General features: G+C 56.0%; 1 protein-coding gene across 1 annotated transcript; it reads left to right on the top strand.

Annotated features, from left to right (window-relative positions):
* Window positions 1-6,813: 6,813 nt before the first annotated feature.
* ARSI (arylsulfatase family member I) lies at window positions 6,814-14,462 on the top strand. The gene is made up of 2 exons (XM_075541806.1): window positions 6,814-7,667; window positions 12,454-14,462. Exons 1-2 carry the CDS (start codon window positions 7,354-7,356, stop codon window positions 13,880-13,882), a joined length of 1,743 nt encoding a protein of 580 aa, XP_075397921.1. The 5' UTR covers window positions 6,814-7,353; the 3' UTR covers window positions 13,883-14,462.
* Window positions 14,463-15,680: the final 1,218 nt, after the last annotated feature.

Here is a 15,680-nt window from a genome sequence, read left to right as displayed (position 1 = left end):
TGAACAGCCCCTAGCCAGGTTGGCATCTCTGATGCCAAGGAGCAGGTGACGGGCTGTCTGATAAAGTGGGCACTAGATTTAAGACCTAGGTTCAAATCCTGGCTCAGATAATTTCTAGCCTCGTGACCTTGGGCAAATCCCTTAAGTCTGCAGAGTGACTTGGTTTCTCTGTCTGTGCCACGCAGACAGTAATTGTTTTACCTGACTCACAGGATGAAGCGTGTTGAAAGGACCATGGGTCAGCAGCATACCAAACACCCGTCCTGGAAGAAGTATGGCCAGAGTGGTCCTCGGAAGAACGGAGAGTGAGACTTTGTCTTACGTACTCTGGACCTGTCAGGAGAGATCAGTCCCCGGAGGACATCCTGCTCGGTAAAGTGGAGGGGCAATGACACAGAGGAAGGTCCGTGACACGGCGATGGACACAGTGGCTGCAACAGTGGGCTCAGGCGCAGCAGTGATTGTGAGGACGGCCCAGGATGGCAGCGTTGCGTGCTGTGCTGCATGCGGTCGCTGTGGCTTGGAGCTGGCTTGACAGCACCTGACACCCGCAGCAACCACTGGGTGGTGAGCGGAAGAAGATAACAGAAGAGGCCAGAAGGGTGCCCGGCGCCGGGTGAGCACGAGCGAGAGCCACAGCAAACACTGAGCCCCTCGTTGTGAAGTCTGCTCCAACTGAAGACCACTGAGGAGCCGCAGCGCAGCGCTGTGCACTGTGGGGTTTTCAGTGGCTGATTTTTTTTTAAGTAGATCACCAGGCCTTTCTTCCGAGGCTCCTCTGTATGGACTTGAACCCACAACCTTTCTGTGGGCACCCGAGAGCTCAACTGTCTGTGCCCCTAAGGACGCCTGCCACATTCATAGTAGAAATCTCATAAATGTCAGCATTTATGCTATTGTTCTTGTTATTACTGCTGAGTTTTGACTTGATATTGATTCAGGGTCCGCCCCCACAGCCTGCAGGCAAAGATTCTTTATAACTTTGGCTTAAAAGTCTATTTCTCCAAGCACAGCTAGCGATGACAGTGGTAAAGGCATTGGGGGGGGGGGTGTCCATTTACCTGCCTTGTGCCCAGTGTCAATGGCCATGAAGAGAGGAAGACAAGCGTTCTGTCCCTGAGTGCCCGCCAAGGAGCCCGGGTTTGGATTGTGGGCAGGCAGCTGGCAGCCACCGAAAGTTTTGAAGGCGAGAGATAGCTTAATAAGGAATGCAGATTTTTGTCCCTGGAGCTATGTACCTGTAGGACGAGGATCTAAGTCAGCGGCAATGGAATGGAAGCCATGTACCCATAATAACAACAGCTATCATTTCGTGAAAGCTTTTCATGCAGTCGGCACTGTGCAAAGAGTTTCACACATTCCGTCAGTGGGAACCCTGTCGGCAACCACTGGGGTGAGTGCTCACGTCACCCTCAACTTATAAGGAAGAAAACAGGCTCACATAGAGTTACATTGCTAAGTCGCTCAGCTAGCAACTGGCAGGGCCGGGGAGAGAACCCAGCAACCTAGCGTGCTCCTAGGACCTTCCTTTGCCTCTTTAAACCTGTGCAGAAACTTCCAACCCTTGTTGAAGGTGGTCACCAACAACCTGCCGCTCTTCTAGGGCCCCCTCGGGGTCCTGTGGGTTAGACCTTGGGCTGTTCACTGCAAGGCTGGCAGTTCAAACCTACCAGCCACTTTGCCGAGAGAAAGATGAGGCTGCCTGCTCCCGGCAGGACTTGCAGTCTCAGGAACCCCAAGGAGTAGTTTAAGGTCACTAACAGCTGGGATTAGCCCTGTGGCAGTGGGGTTTCCATGGGCCTGGATCTTAGTTCCCCTGGTCTCCGTGTGGCTCCTGAGAGCTCCACCTCTTTCTTTGGGGTGTGTGATCCTGTGCGCAAGGGCGAGAGAAATGTTAGCTGACCAGTGAGGACGGAAGCTTCCAGACATCAAAGCGGGCAGCAGCAGACCCCTGGATAGATGGGTTGGAAGCAGGCCTGGGTCATGTTAAGCTAATTCCTCCCAAGGCTGGCAGAGGCCCTGGCGGGCACTTCTGAGGGCATGGAGAACAAGTCCTTTCATATGGCCTCCCTTTGAGCCAGCCTCCGGGTGGGGCTGGGGTCGGTGGGTGGAGGGTGGGGAGTGTGCGGACGGACAGGCGAGGCCGCAGTCGGGCTGGGCAAACAGATTGGGCCTCGGCTGGGAGCACAGAGTGCCCATTGTGCACCTGGAGCTCTGCTTTCAATAATCCGCTAGGAAGAATGTCTCATTGAGCACCAGAGAAAGGAGCCATTGACTTGCCTGGGGCCGGGCCCCACGAAGGGTTAAAGACAAGGGGCGCGGGGTGCCCCAACCTTCCCCACTCCTAACTCAGATGCCTGATGTGCGCATTCTGACCATGAAGACAAGAGGCACTCAGTGAGACCACAGGGAAGCTGGGAAGCAGGGGTCAAAGGGGGACAGACGTCTTCCCCGGAAATGCTGCAGCCTCAGGGGGAAAGCCCCCTTCCATCCAGAGCTCTTGTGTCCACACAGTAGCCAGCAAGCACTTAGAGCTCCCAGGCCTCCCAGTGACTGTCTCTTTGGAGTTGACTCTCAGGCCTTTCTTCCCAGGTGTCTAGGTGTGTACTCGAACCTTTAACCTTTAGGTTTAAGCGCTTAAATTCAGGACTTCCTGCATGGCCCCTTAGCTGGGGGCCTTGCAGTCCATTCTCCACCATAGAGCCAATCTGTCTCTCTGAAGCCCACCTGACTTTTCTGTGAATCACTAATTGCACTTAAGGATGCACTTGACTACTAGAATTAGGATGAAGGATGCACCCATCGAGAGAGTGTCAGAGTCAGTGGTCACCAGCCTAGGTGAGCAGGAAAACTGGGCCTTTTGCTTGAACATGTCGGTTTTCAAATAGAGGCTATGTCCCGGTTCTGGCTGAGGCGAGGGTATTGGGGCTGGGTCTACAGGCTGGCTCAGTGCGTCTCGTTCCCGAGGGCTGCGTGCCCAGTTCAGCCACAGAGGCCATGTGGGGTTTGCAGTGCAGGCGCCATCATGCTGGCAGCTGGGGGCTCGGAAGAGGAGGCTGCCGCTGGGGAGAAGCCTCTGGTTGGGCAGCTGAGGCTGGTCGCCAGGCTTTCAGCAGTGCAGGGCCCCTCATCACCAGCAAAGCTTCCGCTAATGCTAATCCCACTGAGGCTGCATCTGCAGGGAAGATGCTCCACAGCTGAAGCGGAGCTGACAGTCTCCATTTTGCACGGAAACCTTTAAAAATAGAGGACGTCTTTCCTTTCTTTCAGAAAGAGAGTGAGAGAGAGAGAGAGAGAGAGAGAGAGAGAGAGAGAAATATGAACCCAGAACCGGATTCCAATTCTACATGGTGACCCATCATCCACTTCTGTTCCGAGCTGAGGTTTGGTGAAGACTTTGGGTCTAATCAGGTGAAGACTGCTCTTTGCTCCTGCACTAAATGGTCCCAAACACCCAGCTTTCAGGAATTCATCTGTCTGAGTTCCATGCTTATCTCTTTATTTCCCCCTCAGGATTTCACAGTGAAAATGTATTATTGTAAAGAGGGCCACTGCCTCCAGGCACCTCCTTATATATTGATTCTCTCTGAGATGCTTTGAACAGCCATGGGCTGGGGCAGGGGTGGGGGGTGGGGATGGACTCTAAGTGGTTGTACTTTGGGGGCTCTGGAGTGAGGAGACCCCCTCTGTGGATGGGGGTAGACCGCTCTTGCCTGGGGTGGTCATTCCTGATGTCAATTGCCTTGTAAAGTTTGGGGGTCCTGCGGGGGAAACGGCCCAGGCTCTTTAGAGCCTGACTGGAGAAGAGACCTGTGTTTCTCTGAGCTCCGCTTCTTGGGCCTGCACTGCAGACACTGGGAGTCCTTGAGAGTCTGCCATGGTGGTGGTAGGGCCGAATAAGGCACAGAAAGAAACGTGAAGCACTGTGACAGGGCCTGGAGTCTTTACTCTTTGTGCTGGTTTCTCCTTACCTCCCCACAGCCTTTCGAATGTCTTGTTCAAATGCCCCAGCTTGGCCTTACAGGGAGCATGGAGGGTCCATGCTTATTTCTCGAGGACATTAGGGGGGTGGGAGATGGTGCCCTCAGTCCCCACTTTCAGTGATTAAAAGAAATGTGCATATTGGGGGGCAAGCCTTGGGCCCAAGACATTCACCTGTTCTTCCCCACCGGTGATCCACCCATCACTGCCATGCTTTCAGTAAGGAAGCTGCTCAACTTCTTACAAAAGAAGTGCCAATATCCGCCTCTCAGCAACTTACCCACAGGCCTATTCCTGCCTCTTCAGAAGGAGCAGCTGCCATCGAATCCATGCCGACTACAGCGACTCTATGGGACAGGGTAGAGCTGTCCTGTGGGTTTCCGAGGCTGTACCTCTTACAGGAGTAGAAAGCCTTGAAGTTCTCCCTCGGAGAGGCTAGTGGTTTCAAACTGCCGAACTTGCAGTTAGCAATCCAACTCGTAATCTACTTTGCCACCAGGGTGCCTTCGGCACCACACAAAGGAATCATAATCACATTTATTGAGGGCTCACTATGTGCTGGGCCCTGCACAGTATCTCATTTCTATTATTCTCCTCCTGTATAGAGACTGAGAGCTAACGTGCCCGGGGCCAGATCCAAATCAGTGGCAGGATTTGAACTCAAGTCGTTTGCCACCAGAGCCTGCAACTTGGGCCCTCAGAAATTCCACCAGGCCTGTTCCCGTGACAGTCCACAGAGGTCTGCAGCCTGTGTCACATGTCCTGCCTCCTGGTTGAGCCCCCACTCCGTCCCCTGGCTGCTTCTCCTGTGACCCAGCCTCAGGACGACTCCTACCCATGTGCACGGTAGCCCTGAACAACGCAGAGAACGCCAAGTCCAAGTTCATCTGACCTCTAGTGAGGTGTCCCCTCTTGGCCCTTGGACAGCCTCCGGCTGAAGCCTCCGGAAGCCCTTTTTAGCATATTCCCCCTCAGGAGGCTGTGCTTTTCCTGCTTGTCCTCCACAGTTTTCCCACCAGAACAACAAGCTCAGTTTTCCCATCTGATCAATCTGGTCAGCCTAAATGCAGGACTCTGAGCAAAACAGGAGTGGCTGGTCCCACGCAGCCCTCATTTCAAAATGTGGTCTCAGGTGGGTGGCTATTTTGGAAATCTGGCTTCTTTCACCAAACACCGTGGTTTGAAGTCAGAGGGGAGCGATGACAGGAGAAGATGCCGGGTGGGAAGGCTCACCTGGACAGCAGGGTGTGTGTACACATGTGGAGCCACGGTTCCCACACTTCTCCGGATGGCAGCCTGCACGCTACTCTGTGACAAAGAGGGTCCTTGGGCACATGCAACTGGGAACTACTGCCTGGCCAACCTCCCTCCCGGAGGCCAACAGTGTAACGCGCCTGTTAAACACAAGCCGAAATTCCAGTAGCAGAGGAGCCTGTTGCTCTCTTTAACCCCGTGTTCCCACTTATCAGAGTGACCTGGACTCAGGGGGACCCTAGGCACAGCGGAATGAGGTGCTGCCTGCTCCTACACCATTCCCAAGGTTGGTTGTCGATTGGGCCCCTGTGCTCCATAGGGTTTCCTGGGCTGAGTTTGGGAAGTAGATGTCCAGGCGTTTCTTCCTCATCTGTCTTAGTCTAGAAGCTCGGCGGAAAGCCCTTTGGAATTATAGCAAGAGGGAAACCTCCCCTGACAGTGTGGGTGTCTGTGGTGCATTGGCCCTGGATGCCACCTGGGTCTCCCATGTGGTGGATGAGAGACACCCCTGCTCCGCATTGAAAGTGTGCACTGGTCACATCCCAGGAGACAGGGAGGCTGACGCTGCAGGCTGGCGCCCAGTCCAACTTTCAATAGCCCAGTGGTCCCGGGTATGCCTCCTAGAGGTTGTATTTGGCCTGCATGATATTTAGCTTCTGTCTTAAATTCATTATTAATGCTTAAGAATCAGACTATATTGTTCACAGTAATCTGGATTGGAATCCTTCTTGGAAAACTCGGGAGACCTGGTGATACTGCTCTACAGCTGCAAAGCCATGGCCAAGTCAGATCTAGGTAAGAGGGCTCAGCTCTGGGTGGCCCATGCCTCGCAACCCTGCTAACTCACACTTGTCTGGCCCAGATCCCATACTTGCCTTCTTTGGCCCAAAGGTTTCCTTGGGTGGGAGTTGCCTAGGGTCACACCTGTGGCTCATTCATTCGTTGGTTCATTCATTCATGCAACAAATATTGAGCTTTTGCTGTGGACACAGATGGGTATAAGAGTGCCTGTCCTCTGGATTCCAGTTCTGACCATCTAAGACTCAAATCGGTGAGTCACTCAGGGAGGTGCTGACAGGGTCTGAGAAGTGGAGAGCTGGCAGTTCCCAGCATCCGGATTCAAGGCCCAGGTGCCTGACAAATCTGTCCCCGTTTCTCCAACCATGCGGGTCCTCGACAGCTTGCTGTGTGCCATGAGCCAGCGGGTTTGACTCTCAGGGACCTTGTGTGCCAGTCCCAATTAGAACCGTACCCCCCTTGGGTTTTCTAGCTACGATCTTTCGGAAACAGATCACCAGTCTCTCTCCCTCATTGAACTGCTGGGAGGCAATGCTAAGTTGGCGTGATCTAGGAATCCAGGACCGGCCATACGGGAGCAGTTCCGTCTCATTCCAAGCAGTCCAGCTCCTTGTCACCAGTCCCGGCCAGGGCGGGGCCTGGAGCCCGCAGGACCAGAGAGCCTGGGCCTCCCGCCCGGGGGCGGAGCCGAAGTTCGACGTCCCGCCTCTCCACCTGGGGCTCGGCCCGGCAGATGTTACAACTTTTTGGCATTTTCGCGCGCGGTGCCCGCCCCTCCTCTCCCACGCTCACGCCAGACCCGCCCAGCCGCGCCTCCCTCCCGTTCTCCGTTGGGGTCCTGCCCACCTCCCTGTGGGGAGTCCTCCCAGTTCTGAAGACTCCGGGCGGGGCGAGAGGCCGGGCCGGAGGGGGGTGGCTGAAGGGTCGGGGGAGGAGAAAGGGAGAGCCCAGGCGAGAGAAATTAGGAGGCGGGAGAAATCGGGGTTAAAAGGAGAGGCGAGTCAGAGGATGGTGGAGAGCACTCTTTGGAAGCTGCCAAGCCGCATCTCAAACTGGCCGGATTGAGCTGGGGTAAAGGGACCGAGAGGGGAGCCCGGTGGCGAGAGACACTTGGGCACAGGCCTGACCTGCCCAGAGCGCCCCGCAGCGGCGTCTGGCTGGCAGTCCCGGACCACCGGTCACTGGGTCGCCCTCGGGGCGCAGAGCGCTGTGGCAGCGCCCAACAGCTGGCGGGCGGGCTGCCGGGTGGTGCGTCCTGGGCGCGCGAAGCAGTGAGGCCGGAGGAGCCCTGCGCGCTGTGACGCGCGCACCAGTGTGGCGATGCACGCCCTCACCGGCTTCTCACTGGTCAGCCTGCTCAGCTTTGGCTACTTGTCCTGGGACTGGACCAAACCGAGCCTAATGTCCGATGAGCCCGGGGAGGCTGGCTCAGAGCAGCCGTCGGCTGCATCACCTCAACCTCCCCACATCGTCTTCATCCTCACGGACGACCAGGGCTTCCACGACGTGGGCTACCACGGCTCAGAAATCGAGACCCCTACGCTGGACCGGCTGGCGGCAGAAGGCGTCAAGTTGGAGAATTACTATATCCAGCCCATCTGCACGCCTTCCCGGAGCCAGCTCCTCACCGGCAGGTAGGGATGGATGGCTTCCGCTGACCCTGGACGCCCAAGGCAAGCCAAGTCAGTAGATTTCACCTGCACCTGCAACCCTGGTGCTGAGACCTGGGACACCAAGGCCCGGGGAAATTCTAGTGATTGTTAGTAAGTCCTTAGCCTGTCCACCATGTACCTCAGTTTCCCTACCTGTATACTTTGAAGTCTCTCATCTCTGATGTTCTAGCACACTCACACGCCCATGGTATGACTGAGTGAGTGACTGTCAGTCAGAATAGACCTCAAGGTCTGTCTGTTTCTTTTACTATTACTGGGAGGATTGACACCCAAGCAAATCAAACTCACTGCCATCCAGTGGGTTCTGACCCAGCACCAGCCTGCAGAGGCTGCAAATCTTTATAAGAGCCGATAGCCTCATCTTTCTCCTGAGAAGCAGCAGTGGGATTTGCACCACCAACCTCTGAGCTAGCAGTCAGACGCTTTTCCAACAGTGGCACCAGGGTTCCTTGTTGGGAGGCTTAGGGTCCCAGACTGCTCCATGACTACACTGGAGGAGGCCTGGGAGTTGATAGGTAGAAGAGAAACACCCACAAGGTGCCATGTCTGGGTGCCCATGGACTGGTGGTTACCATTTCCCCCCATCTAATGTATGTGCCTTCATAAACAACACCCACATGCATATTATGTGCATAGCTGGGTGCATATGAAACTAACGTGGCATTTGCACCTGCGAACACACACACACACACACACACACACACACACACTGCATAGAGCTCTCTCTTCTCCTAAAAGCATGGTACTTCATTTCTCTGGGATTCTCTGCGTTTTCATCTATGAAATCCGTCCAAGTTGGCTGGCGGCCCTAAGGAGGTGTACAGCTCTCCTTGTCAGGAGTTGTCCTCTGGTGAGGCAGCAGCTTTGGAAGATTAGAGGAGCAGGGAGACTGGGGAGTGCAAGGGGACCTCGGGCCACTTAGGAGAAAATCCCAGGCAGGGCTGAAACTAATCCTTCTTGGGTGGCCTCCAAGGCATGCTTTCTCCCAGGCCCCACCTAACAGCCACCAGTGTGCGCTCAGAATCCACAGCCTTATTCTTCCTGTTCCTGGATGAGGAAAACTGAGGCAGGGCCCAGGGGGTCCTGGAGCTGGACATCTACGGTGTCTTTGTTGCCCCGATCTGACATACAACGGTTAAAGCCAGAATGGGGGTGGGGAGGAAGAGGAAGAGAGGAGGGAGTGTACGTGTTAGGGATGAAAGGTGTGGGGGGTGGGGGTGAAGTCCAAGCGCTGACAATCCAGAAGAGGCCTGAGGCATCTGCGTCCTGAGAAGGGCACATACATTTGTCTGTCTCTTTGTTCGTTCCTTCTTTCGTTTGCACTTCTCTCCCAGGGCTGACTTTTGGTTTAAGCAAGGAATGAGCAGAGCAGCCAGCGGGCAGCACTCCAGCCCTTGGAATTTCAAAGTTGGCTAAGCATGGTCGGTGGTGTTCTGCCCTCCTCCCCTGCAGCTGGCTCCGCCTAACTGATGTTCACTGCTCTCCTTAGGGGTTGTTACCGCTTCCAGTGGTGTCGGGGAAGCTGTAGAGAACCAAACTTTCCCACGTTACTCACTTGGTGACTCTTAGCTGGCTGGCTTCACTGTACAGATCAGTGTCCCACGGCCCCACCCCTAGGAAGAGAGGCTCTTGGGAGCTTCCCTGCGTTGGTCCAATCTGGGTGGAACCTGGATCCAAATGTCAGCCCTAGCGCTTGTGATGCTGTTTGGGGAGCTCGTTCCGCTGTGTCGATTTGGATGCTGGCTGTGGAACGGGTCTCATTGTGGTCTTCCCTGTCTATTTCTAAATGAGGATTAAGCGAGACCGGAAACCTACGAAGCACGCTCGCATTGTTAACACTGGCAGTCACCCACCGTGGCTGTAGAGTTGATTCTGACTCATCATGACCCGACGGCTCAGACAGAACTGCCCCCGCACGTTTCCAAGGCCGTGGTGTTTGGGGGAACAGACTGCTGCATCCTTCTCCCGTGGAGAGGCTGGTGGGTTTGACCCGCTCACTTTACGGTTAGGAGAGGAATGCTGTAGCCACCGTGCCACCAGGGCTCCTTACACATGGCAGTAGTAGCTCATCATCGCTACAACAGTGATAGCTTTCGAATAAATTAAAAACAAACAAACCCAAACAGAGAAACCCGTCCTAGAGGCCCCGTGAAAGGTGTCAGGCATTCCGTCTTGGCTTCCCTTGCATGCCTAGGGGTGAGAGGAAAAGTGTGGGCTTCTAACATACTTGTGAAGTTCCAGGCTCTGGGACTTTTAAGACTTGAGTATAGGCAGGACCTCCAGTGTGTGTGGGATCACAGGGCTGGGGGTGGGGGATGGTGGTGCTTGACACAGGAGAGTGAATGGGCAATGGAGGACTAAGGAGAGAAGCAGGACCTGCCTATTTGCTCCAGTGAGGCATGTTGGACCAAGGGGTGTTTTAGCCAGTGCTGCTATCACAGACATGCCCCAGGGGTGCTTTACCCAACAGAGACACATTTCTCTATAGTCTGGGGCGGCACAAGTGGATATTCTGAGGGCTTGCTCCAGGAAAAGCCTCGTTTCTTTAGCTCTGGAGGAAGGGCTGTGTGTCTTCCACAATTGTTTCCAGGTGTGTTAGCTTCTATCTCCCTCCCCACCCCTTACTCCCCCTGCCCCCACACCTCTGCTCGCTCCCTCATTGAATCTCCGTCATATCTCAAAAGAGATGGACTCAGGATACACCCTGTACTCATTCTGCCTCATTGAGAGACCGGAGACAACCAGCCCTTTCCCAAAGAGGATCATAGCCACGAGCATAGAAATTGGGATTGATAACTCATATTTGGGGAGGACAGCGTTCAATCCATAACAAGGGGTACAGGGCAAGCACATGGGAGCTGGTCTCATAGTATTTAGAACCGGAAGGGCCTTAGAGATCTCCCATTCTAACCAACTCACCAACTCAAAAGAACACACCAACAATCACACACACACACACACACAGACACATACACACACACAGACACACACACGAGCCTCAGGGATCTTGTTTGCTGGGAAAGGGTCTCTTTGGATTTTGCTTCATTTTATGATGTTTAAGTCCTGGCTCTGCCCTTGACCACTGAGTGACCTTGGGAAAGGCCCTTCCTCTTTTCCAGACCTCTGTTTCTGGATGGGATGGAGATGTGCATCCTGCCCGTGCCCCGCCCCACCCTACTCCCACCGCTGCTACAAAACCCTCTGCGTGTCATTCTTTACCCAATGACACCGTAAGTCATGGCGTGCCCACTTCAGTTAGGTAGTAGAAATACAAGGTGGAGTAACATAGTCCCCTCACATGTGCCTGAATTCAGGACCCACGTACAGCTGACTATAATCCCATGGCCAAGTAGAATGGTGGTATTGTTACCGCATCCGTCCAGTGGATTCTGATTCATAGCAACCCTGTAGAACTGCCTTATAGGGTTTCTGAAGCTGCCCTTCATGAGAGCAAATCGTCAGGTGTTTTCTCCCACACACCTGCTATTGAGTTCCAATTGTCCACCTTTTGGATAGCAGCTGGACAAGGGGACCAGGGTGCCTTTAGACTAACGATAAACCCAAACTGTGGCCGCCAGACTGATTTTTGACTCATAGCAACCAGAGAGGACAGAGTAAAACTGCCTCCTAGGGATCTCAAGGCTGCTGCTTGTGGGAACAGACCGCCACCTTTCTCTCCCACCGGCACCGTGCTTTCAACGCTGCCTCACCAGGTCTCCTTCCTTGGAAGGATACTGATTAGCACATGCTGGGGAAGAGAGGACAAAAGCAACTCAGTCCTTGGGAAAATATGAAAGACTTTACAGTTGGGTTTGAAGTGCCCCTAGGAGTTTCCCTCGGGAAGCTGGACTTGCTCTAGACTCCATCGTAACAGACTGGCAACTCCACATAGCAGCTGCATATAGCATGACTAGCCCCAGCTTCCCTTTGGCGAGTCATGAATAATAATGTAAACATATTAGGACAGTGGTTTTCACCCTTCCTAATGCCGCAACCCTTTCATACAGTTCCTAAGGTGGTGACCCCCCCCCAACCATAAAATGATTTTCGCTGCTACTTCATAACTGTCATTTTGCTACTGTTATGTATCGGGCGAGCCCTGTGAAAGGGTCATTCAACACCCAAAGGGGTCGTGACCCACAGGTTGAGAACCATTGTCTTAGGAGGCGCCTGGGTGGCACAGTGGGTTACAAATTAGGCTGATCATCACAAGGTCAGTAGTTTGAAACCACAGGCTGCTCCGTGGGAGAAAGGTGATTCTATTCCCATGCAGAGTAACAGTGCCGGCAACCCAGAGGGGCAGTGTTAGCCTGTCCTAGAGGGTTGCCATGAGTTGCAGTTGACTTGGTGATGGTGGGTTTGGGCCCTTTGGAAACCTCTTAGACAGTGGTGAGTATCGAGGGAGAAAAGTCATGTAAGGAGCTCAGCAGATAGCACGGAGGGCTTAGTGTTCATGGTTGTTGTTGCTGTTATAGTTACTGGGCTCTGTCCCAATGCCCCAGCTTCCTAGGTCTGTGACCCTATGCCAGTGGGCTAACCATGCAGAGCTTCAACCTCCTCACCTGCAGCCGCCTGATGGCGGTGTCAGCTTCACCTGATTCTGAGCATTGAGTGAGAACACATGCAAAGCAGTTAGCACATTCTGTAACGTAACAGGTGGTGGGTACTGTTAGGGTTTGCCGGTAGCACTGGGCTGTGCAAAAGTGCTCTGTAACTCACCTATACCTTCTATCCCCCCCCCCCCCAGGTATCAGATCCATACGGGGCTCCAGCACTCCATCATCCGGCCCCGGCAGCCCAACTGCTTGCCCCTGGGGCTGGTGACACTGCCCCAGAAGCTGCAGGAGGCGGGGTACTCCACCCACATGGTGGGCAAGTGGCACCTGGGCTTCTACCGGAAGGAGTGCCTGCCCACCCGCCGCGGCTTCGACACCTTCCTGGGCTCGCTCACGGGGAATGTGGACTACTACACCTATGACAACTGTGACGGCCCTGGGGTGTGCGGCTTTGACCTGCACGAGGGGGAGAGCGCGGCCTGGGGTCTCAGTGGCCAGTACTCCACGCTGCTGTATGCGCAGCGGGTCAGCCACATCCTGGCCAGCCACAGCCCCCGCAGGCCCCTCTTCCTCTATGTGGCCTTCCAGGCGGTGCACACGCCGCTGCAGTCCCCGCGGGAGTACCTTTACCGCTACCGCGCCATGGGCAACGTGGCCCGGCGCAAGTACGCGGCCATGGTGACGTGCATGGACGAGGCCGTGCGCAACATCACCGGCGCTCTCAAGCGCTACGGCTTCTACAACAACAGCGTCATCATCTTCTCCAGCGACAATGGTGGCCAGACCTTCTCAGGAGGCAGCAACTGGCCGCTCCGCGGACGCAAAGGCACTTACTGGGAAGGCGGTGTGCGCGGCCTCGGCTTCGTCCACAGCCCCCTGCTCAAGCGGAAGCGAAGGACGAGCCGCGCCCTGGTGCACATCACCGACTGGTACCCCACCCTTGTGGGGCTGGCGGGTGGCACCGCGTCAGCGGCTGATGCGCTGGATGGCTACGACGTGTGGCCGGCCATCAGCGAGGGCCGGGCCTCCCCGCGGACAGAGATCCTGCACAACATCGACCCACTCTACAACCACGCCCCGCGAGGCTCGCTGGAGGGCGGCTTCGGCATCTGGAACACAGCCGTGCAGGCCGCCATCCGCGTGGGAGAGTGGAAGCTGCTGACCGGGGACCCGGGCTACGGGGACTGGATCCCGCCGCAGACCCTCGCCACCTTCCCCGGCAGCTGGTGGAACTTGGAGCGGATGGCCAACGCCCGCCAGGCCGTGTGGCTCTTCAACATCAGCGCTGACCCCTATGAGCGGGACGACCTGGCTGAGCGGAGGCCGGACGTGGTCCGCGCCCTGCTGGCCCGCCTGGCAGACTATAACCGCACGGCAGTCCCCGTGCGCTACCCGGCAGAGAATCCCCGGGCCCACCCCGACCTCAATGGGGGAGCCTGGGGTCCCTGGGCCAGTGAGGAGGAGGAGGAAGAAGAGGAGGAGGAGGACCGGGAGGAGCAGGAGGAGGAAGGCAGGGCTCGGGGCTTCTACCCGGGTCGCCGCAAGAAGAAATGCAAGATTTGCAAGCTGCGATCCTTTTTCAGAAAACTTAACACCAGGCTGATGTCACACCGGATCTGATGAGCAGGACCATTTACCTCGGGATATGAGGGCTCTTGGACAGGGCGGGGGGACTCAGCCGGCTTGTGGTAGAGAGAAGACATTGTTCCTGTGACAAGCCCCCCAACCGCAGCTGCCTGGCCCGTGAAGTGTGTGCTGAGGACTAGGTGACTCTGTGGTTCCTCAGCCCTTCCTCCTTGATCTCCTGGCCCTGGCACCTTGCACTCTGTGCGACTTCTTAGTGGAGAAGGGCTCAGAGCTCCAGGCCTGGGGCCAGAGGACGGCCACCCTTGAGGACACTCCCCTGAGCAGGGAAGGGACCGTGCTGGGGCAGATTTGAGGCTGCACTGCTGGTGGGGACTGTGGGAGAGAGTGCCCTGCCCCCACCCCTGAGCCCAGAGAAATTGGCTCCCTGTGAGCTGCTGAAGGATGGAGGGCTGGGGATGAGCCCCTGCGTGAACAGGTTTCCCATGTCCTCCTTGGAGTCCCCCTCCCCATCCTCTCTCTCTGAGTGGGGTGCCAGCGCCAGCTCTGCCGAGGATGGGCTGAGGGCATGGCTGTGGAGGAGTCTGTGAGCCTGATTAAAATGCCAGAAGATGGAGACAGGGTGCCGTGCTGTCTGTGCCCATGAGTGGATGTGCGGGCTTGTGCTTGCTGGGAGGGGGTGCGGTCCTGGCTGGCAGAGTGAGCAAGGGTGACCAGGCAGTCCAGCTAGGAGGTTGGGCTGGTTGGGCTCTCATCTAATCCTGTCACACTGAGGCCGGAGGCAAGCAAACCTGATGGCTCCTGGAAGGGCGGGGGACTGAGCAGGGCAGGAGCATTGTTTCAGGAGTCAGGGGGTCAAGCAGCATCGTGACCTCGGCTCTGCCTATGACTGGTACAATACTGGCTAGGTGGCTGTGTAGCCGAGGGCAAATCCCTGGCCCTCTCTGGGCCTCAGTGTCCCCTGTGTGTAGCGGGTGATCAGAGTGCTCTTGCACTTGGCCATCCCGGGCACCCTGGCATGTGTGCCTGCATGCGTGGGCACTGGATGGGCGGTGGGGGGTTAAACCTGCCTGCTGCATGGCTGCCTCCGCTCCGCACACTGAGTCCCACAGCACTCTCTCGGGTTCCAGGAGGCGCAGTGTGTGTAGGCGAAAGCCCTGCTGTGAATTTTGAAAATAGTTATTTTTGTCGCTGGCAAAGGAGCCTGTTAGGACTCGTCAGCATGTGGATGAGTGGGATGGGTGGGGTGGGTACAGTGGGTGGTGGGGGGCAGGCTTGGGTTTGGGTTTCAGGCTGCAGAGGGGGCTGAGCCTTGCAGTGAGGGTCCAGCCCCGGGATGCAGAGTGGAGGGCACCCTCCCTGCCCCAAGCCTCTGGGTCCTGCTCTCTTAACACCTCCCCGACCTGGAACCCACGATGCCATTGCCTGGGGCACAGGCCAGGACCGGCTGAGAGGCCTCTGGAGTCCAGCTGCCCCAGCCTGCATAGGAGGGAGACTCTGAAGAAGTGTCCCACTGAGTCCAGGTCCCAGGCCCAGTGGGCCTCAGGGGATAGCAGACTGCTTGTGCTCAGTTCATTTCCCAGGGTGCCCTAGCTCCACTGACTGCTGGGCAGCTGTATGCATTGGCCCTGCCGAATGGCCCCTGGCTGCACCTCTGGAGGCTTCGTCTGTGTCTGCTAAGCATTAATTCTGCCAAAGGTGGCCTGGCCCCGCTGCCAGCTGCTGGCTGTAGATTCTCTTAATGGGGCTCCTGCCCTTTGGAGCCATGAGTGCTACAAAGCCTATTCTGTTTCCTACCAAGGCATACTTCCTGAGGATCCCCTAAGAGAACCCA

Source organism: Tenrec ecaudatus, chromosome 2, assembly GCF_050624435.1.
Source record: "Tenrec ecaudatus isolate mTenEca1 chromosome 2, mTenEca1.hap1, whole genome shotgun sequence".
NCBI classification, from domain to species: domain Eukaryota; kingdom Metazoa; phylum Chordata; class Mammalia; order Afrosoricida; family Tenrecidae; genus Tenrec; species Tenrec ecaudatus.
The sequence above is the reverse complement of the archived record's forward strand: the minus strand, read 5'-3'. Positions and strand labels throughout refer to the sequence as shown.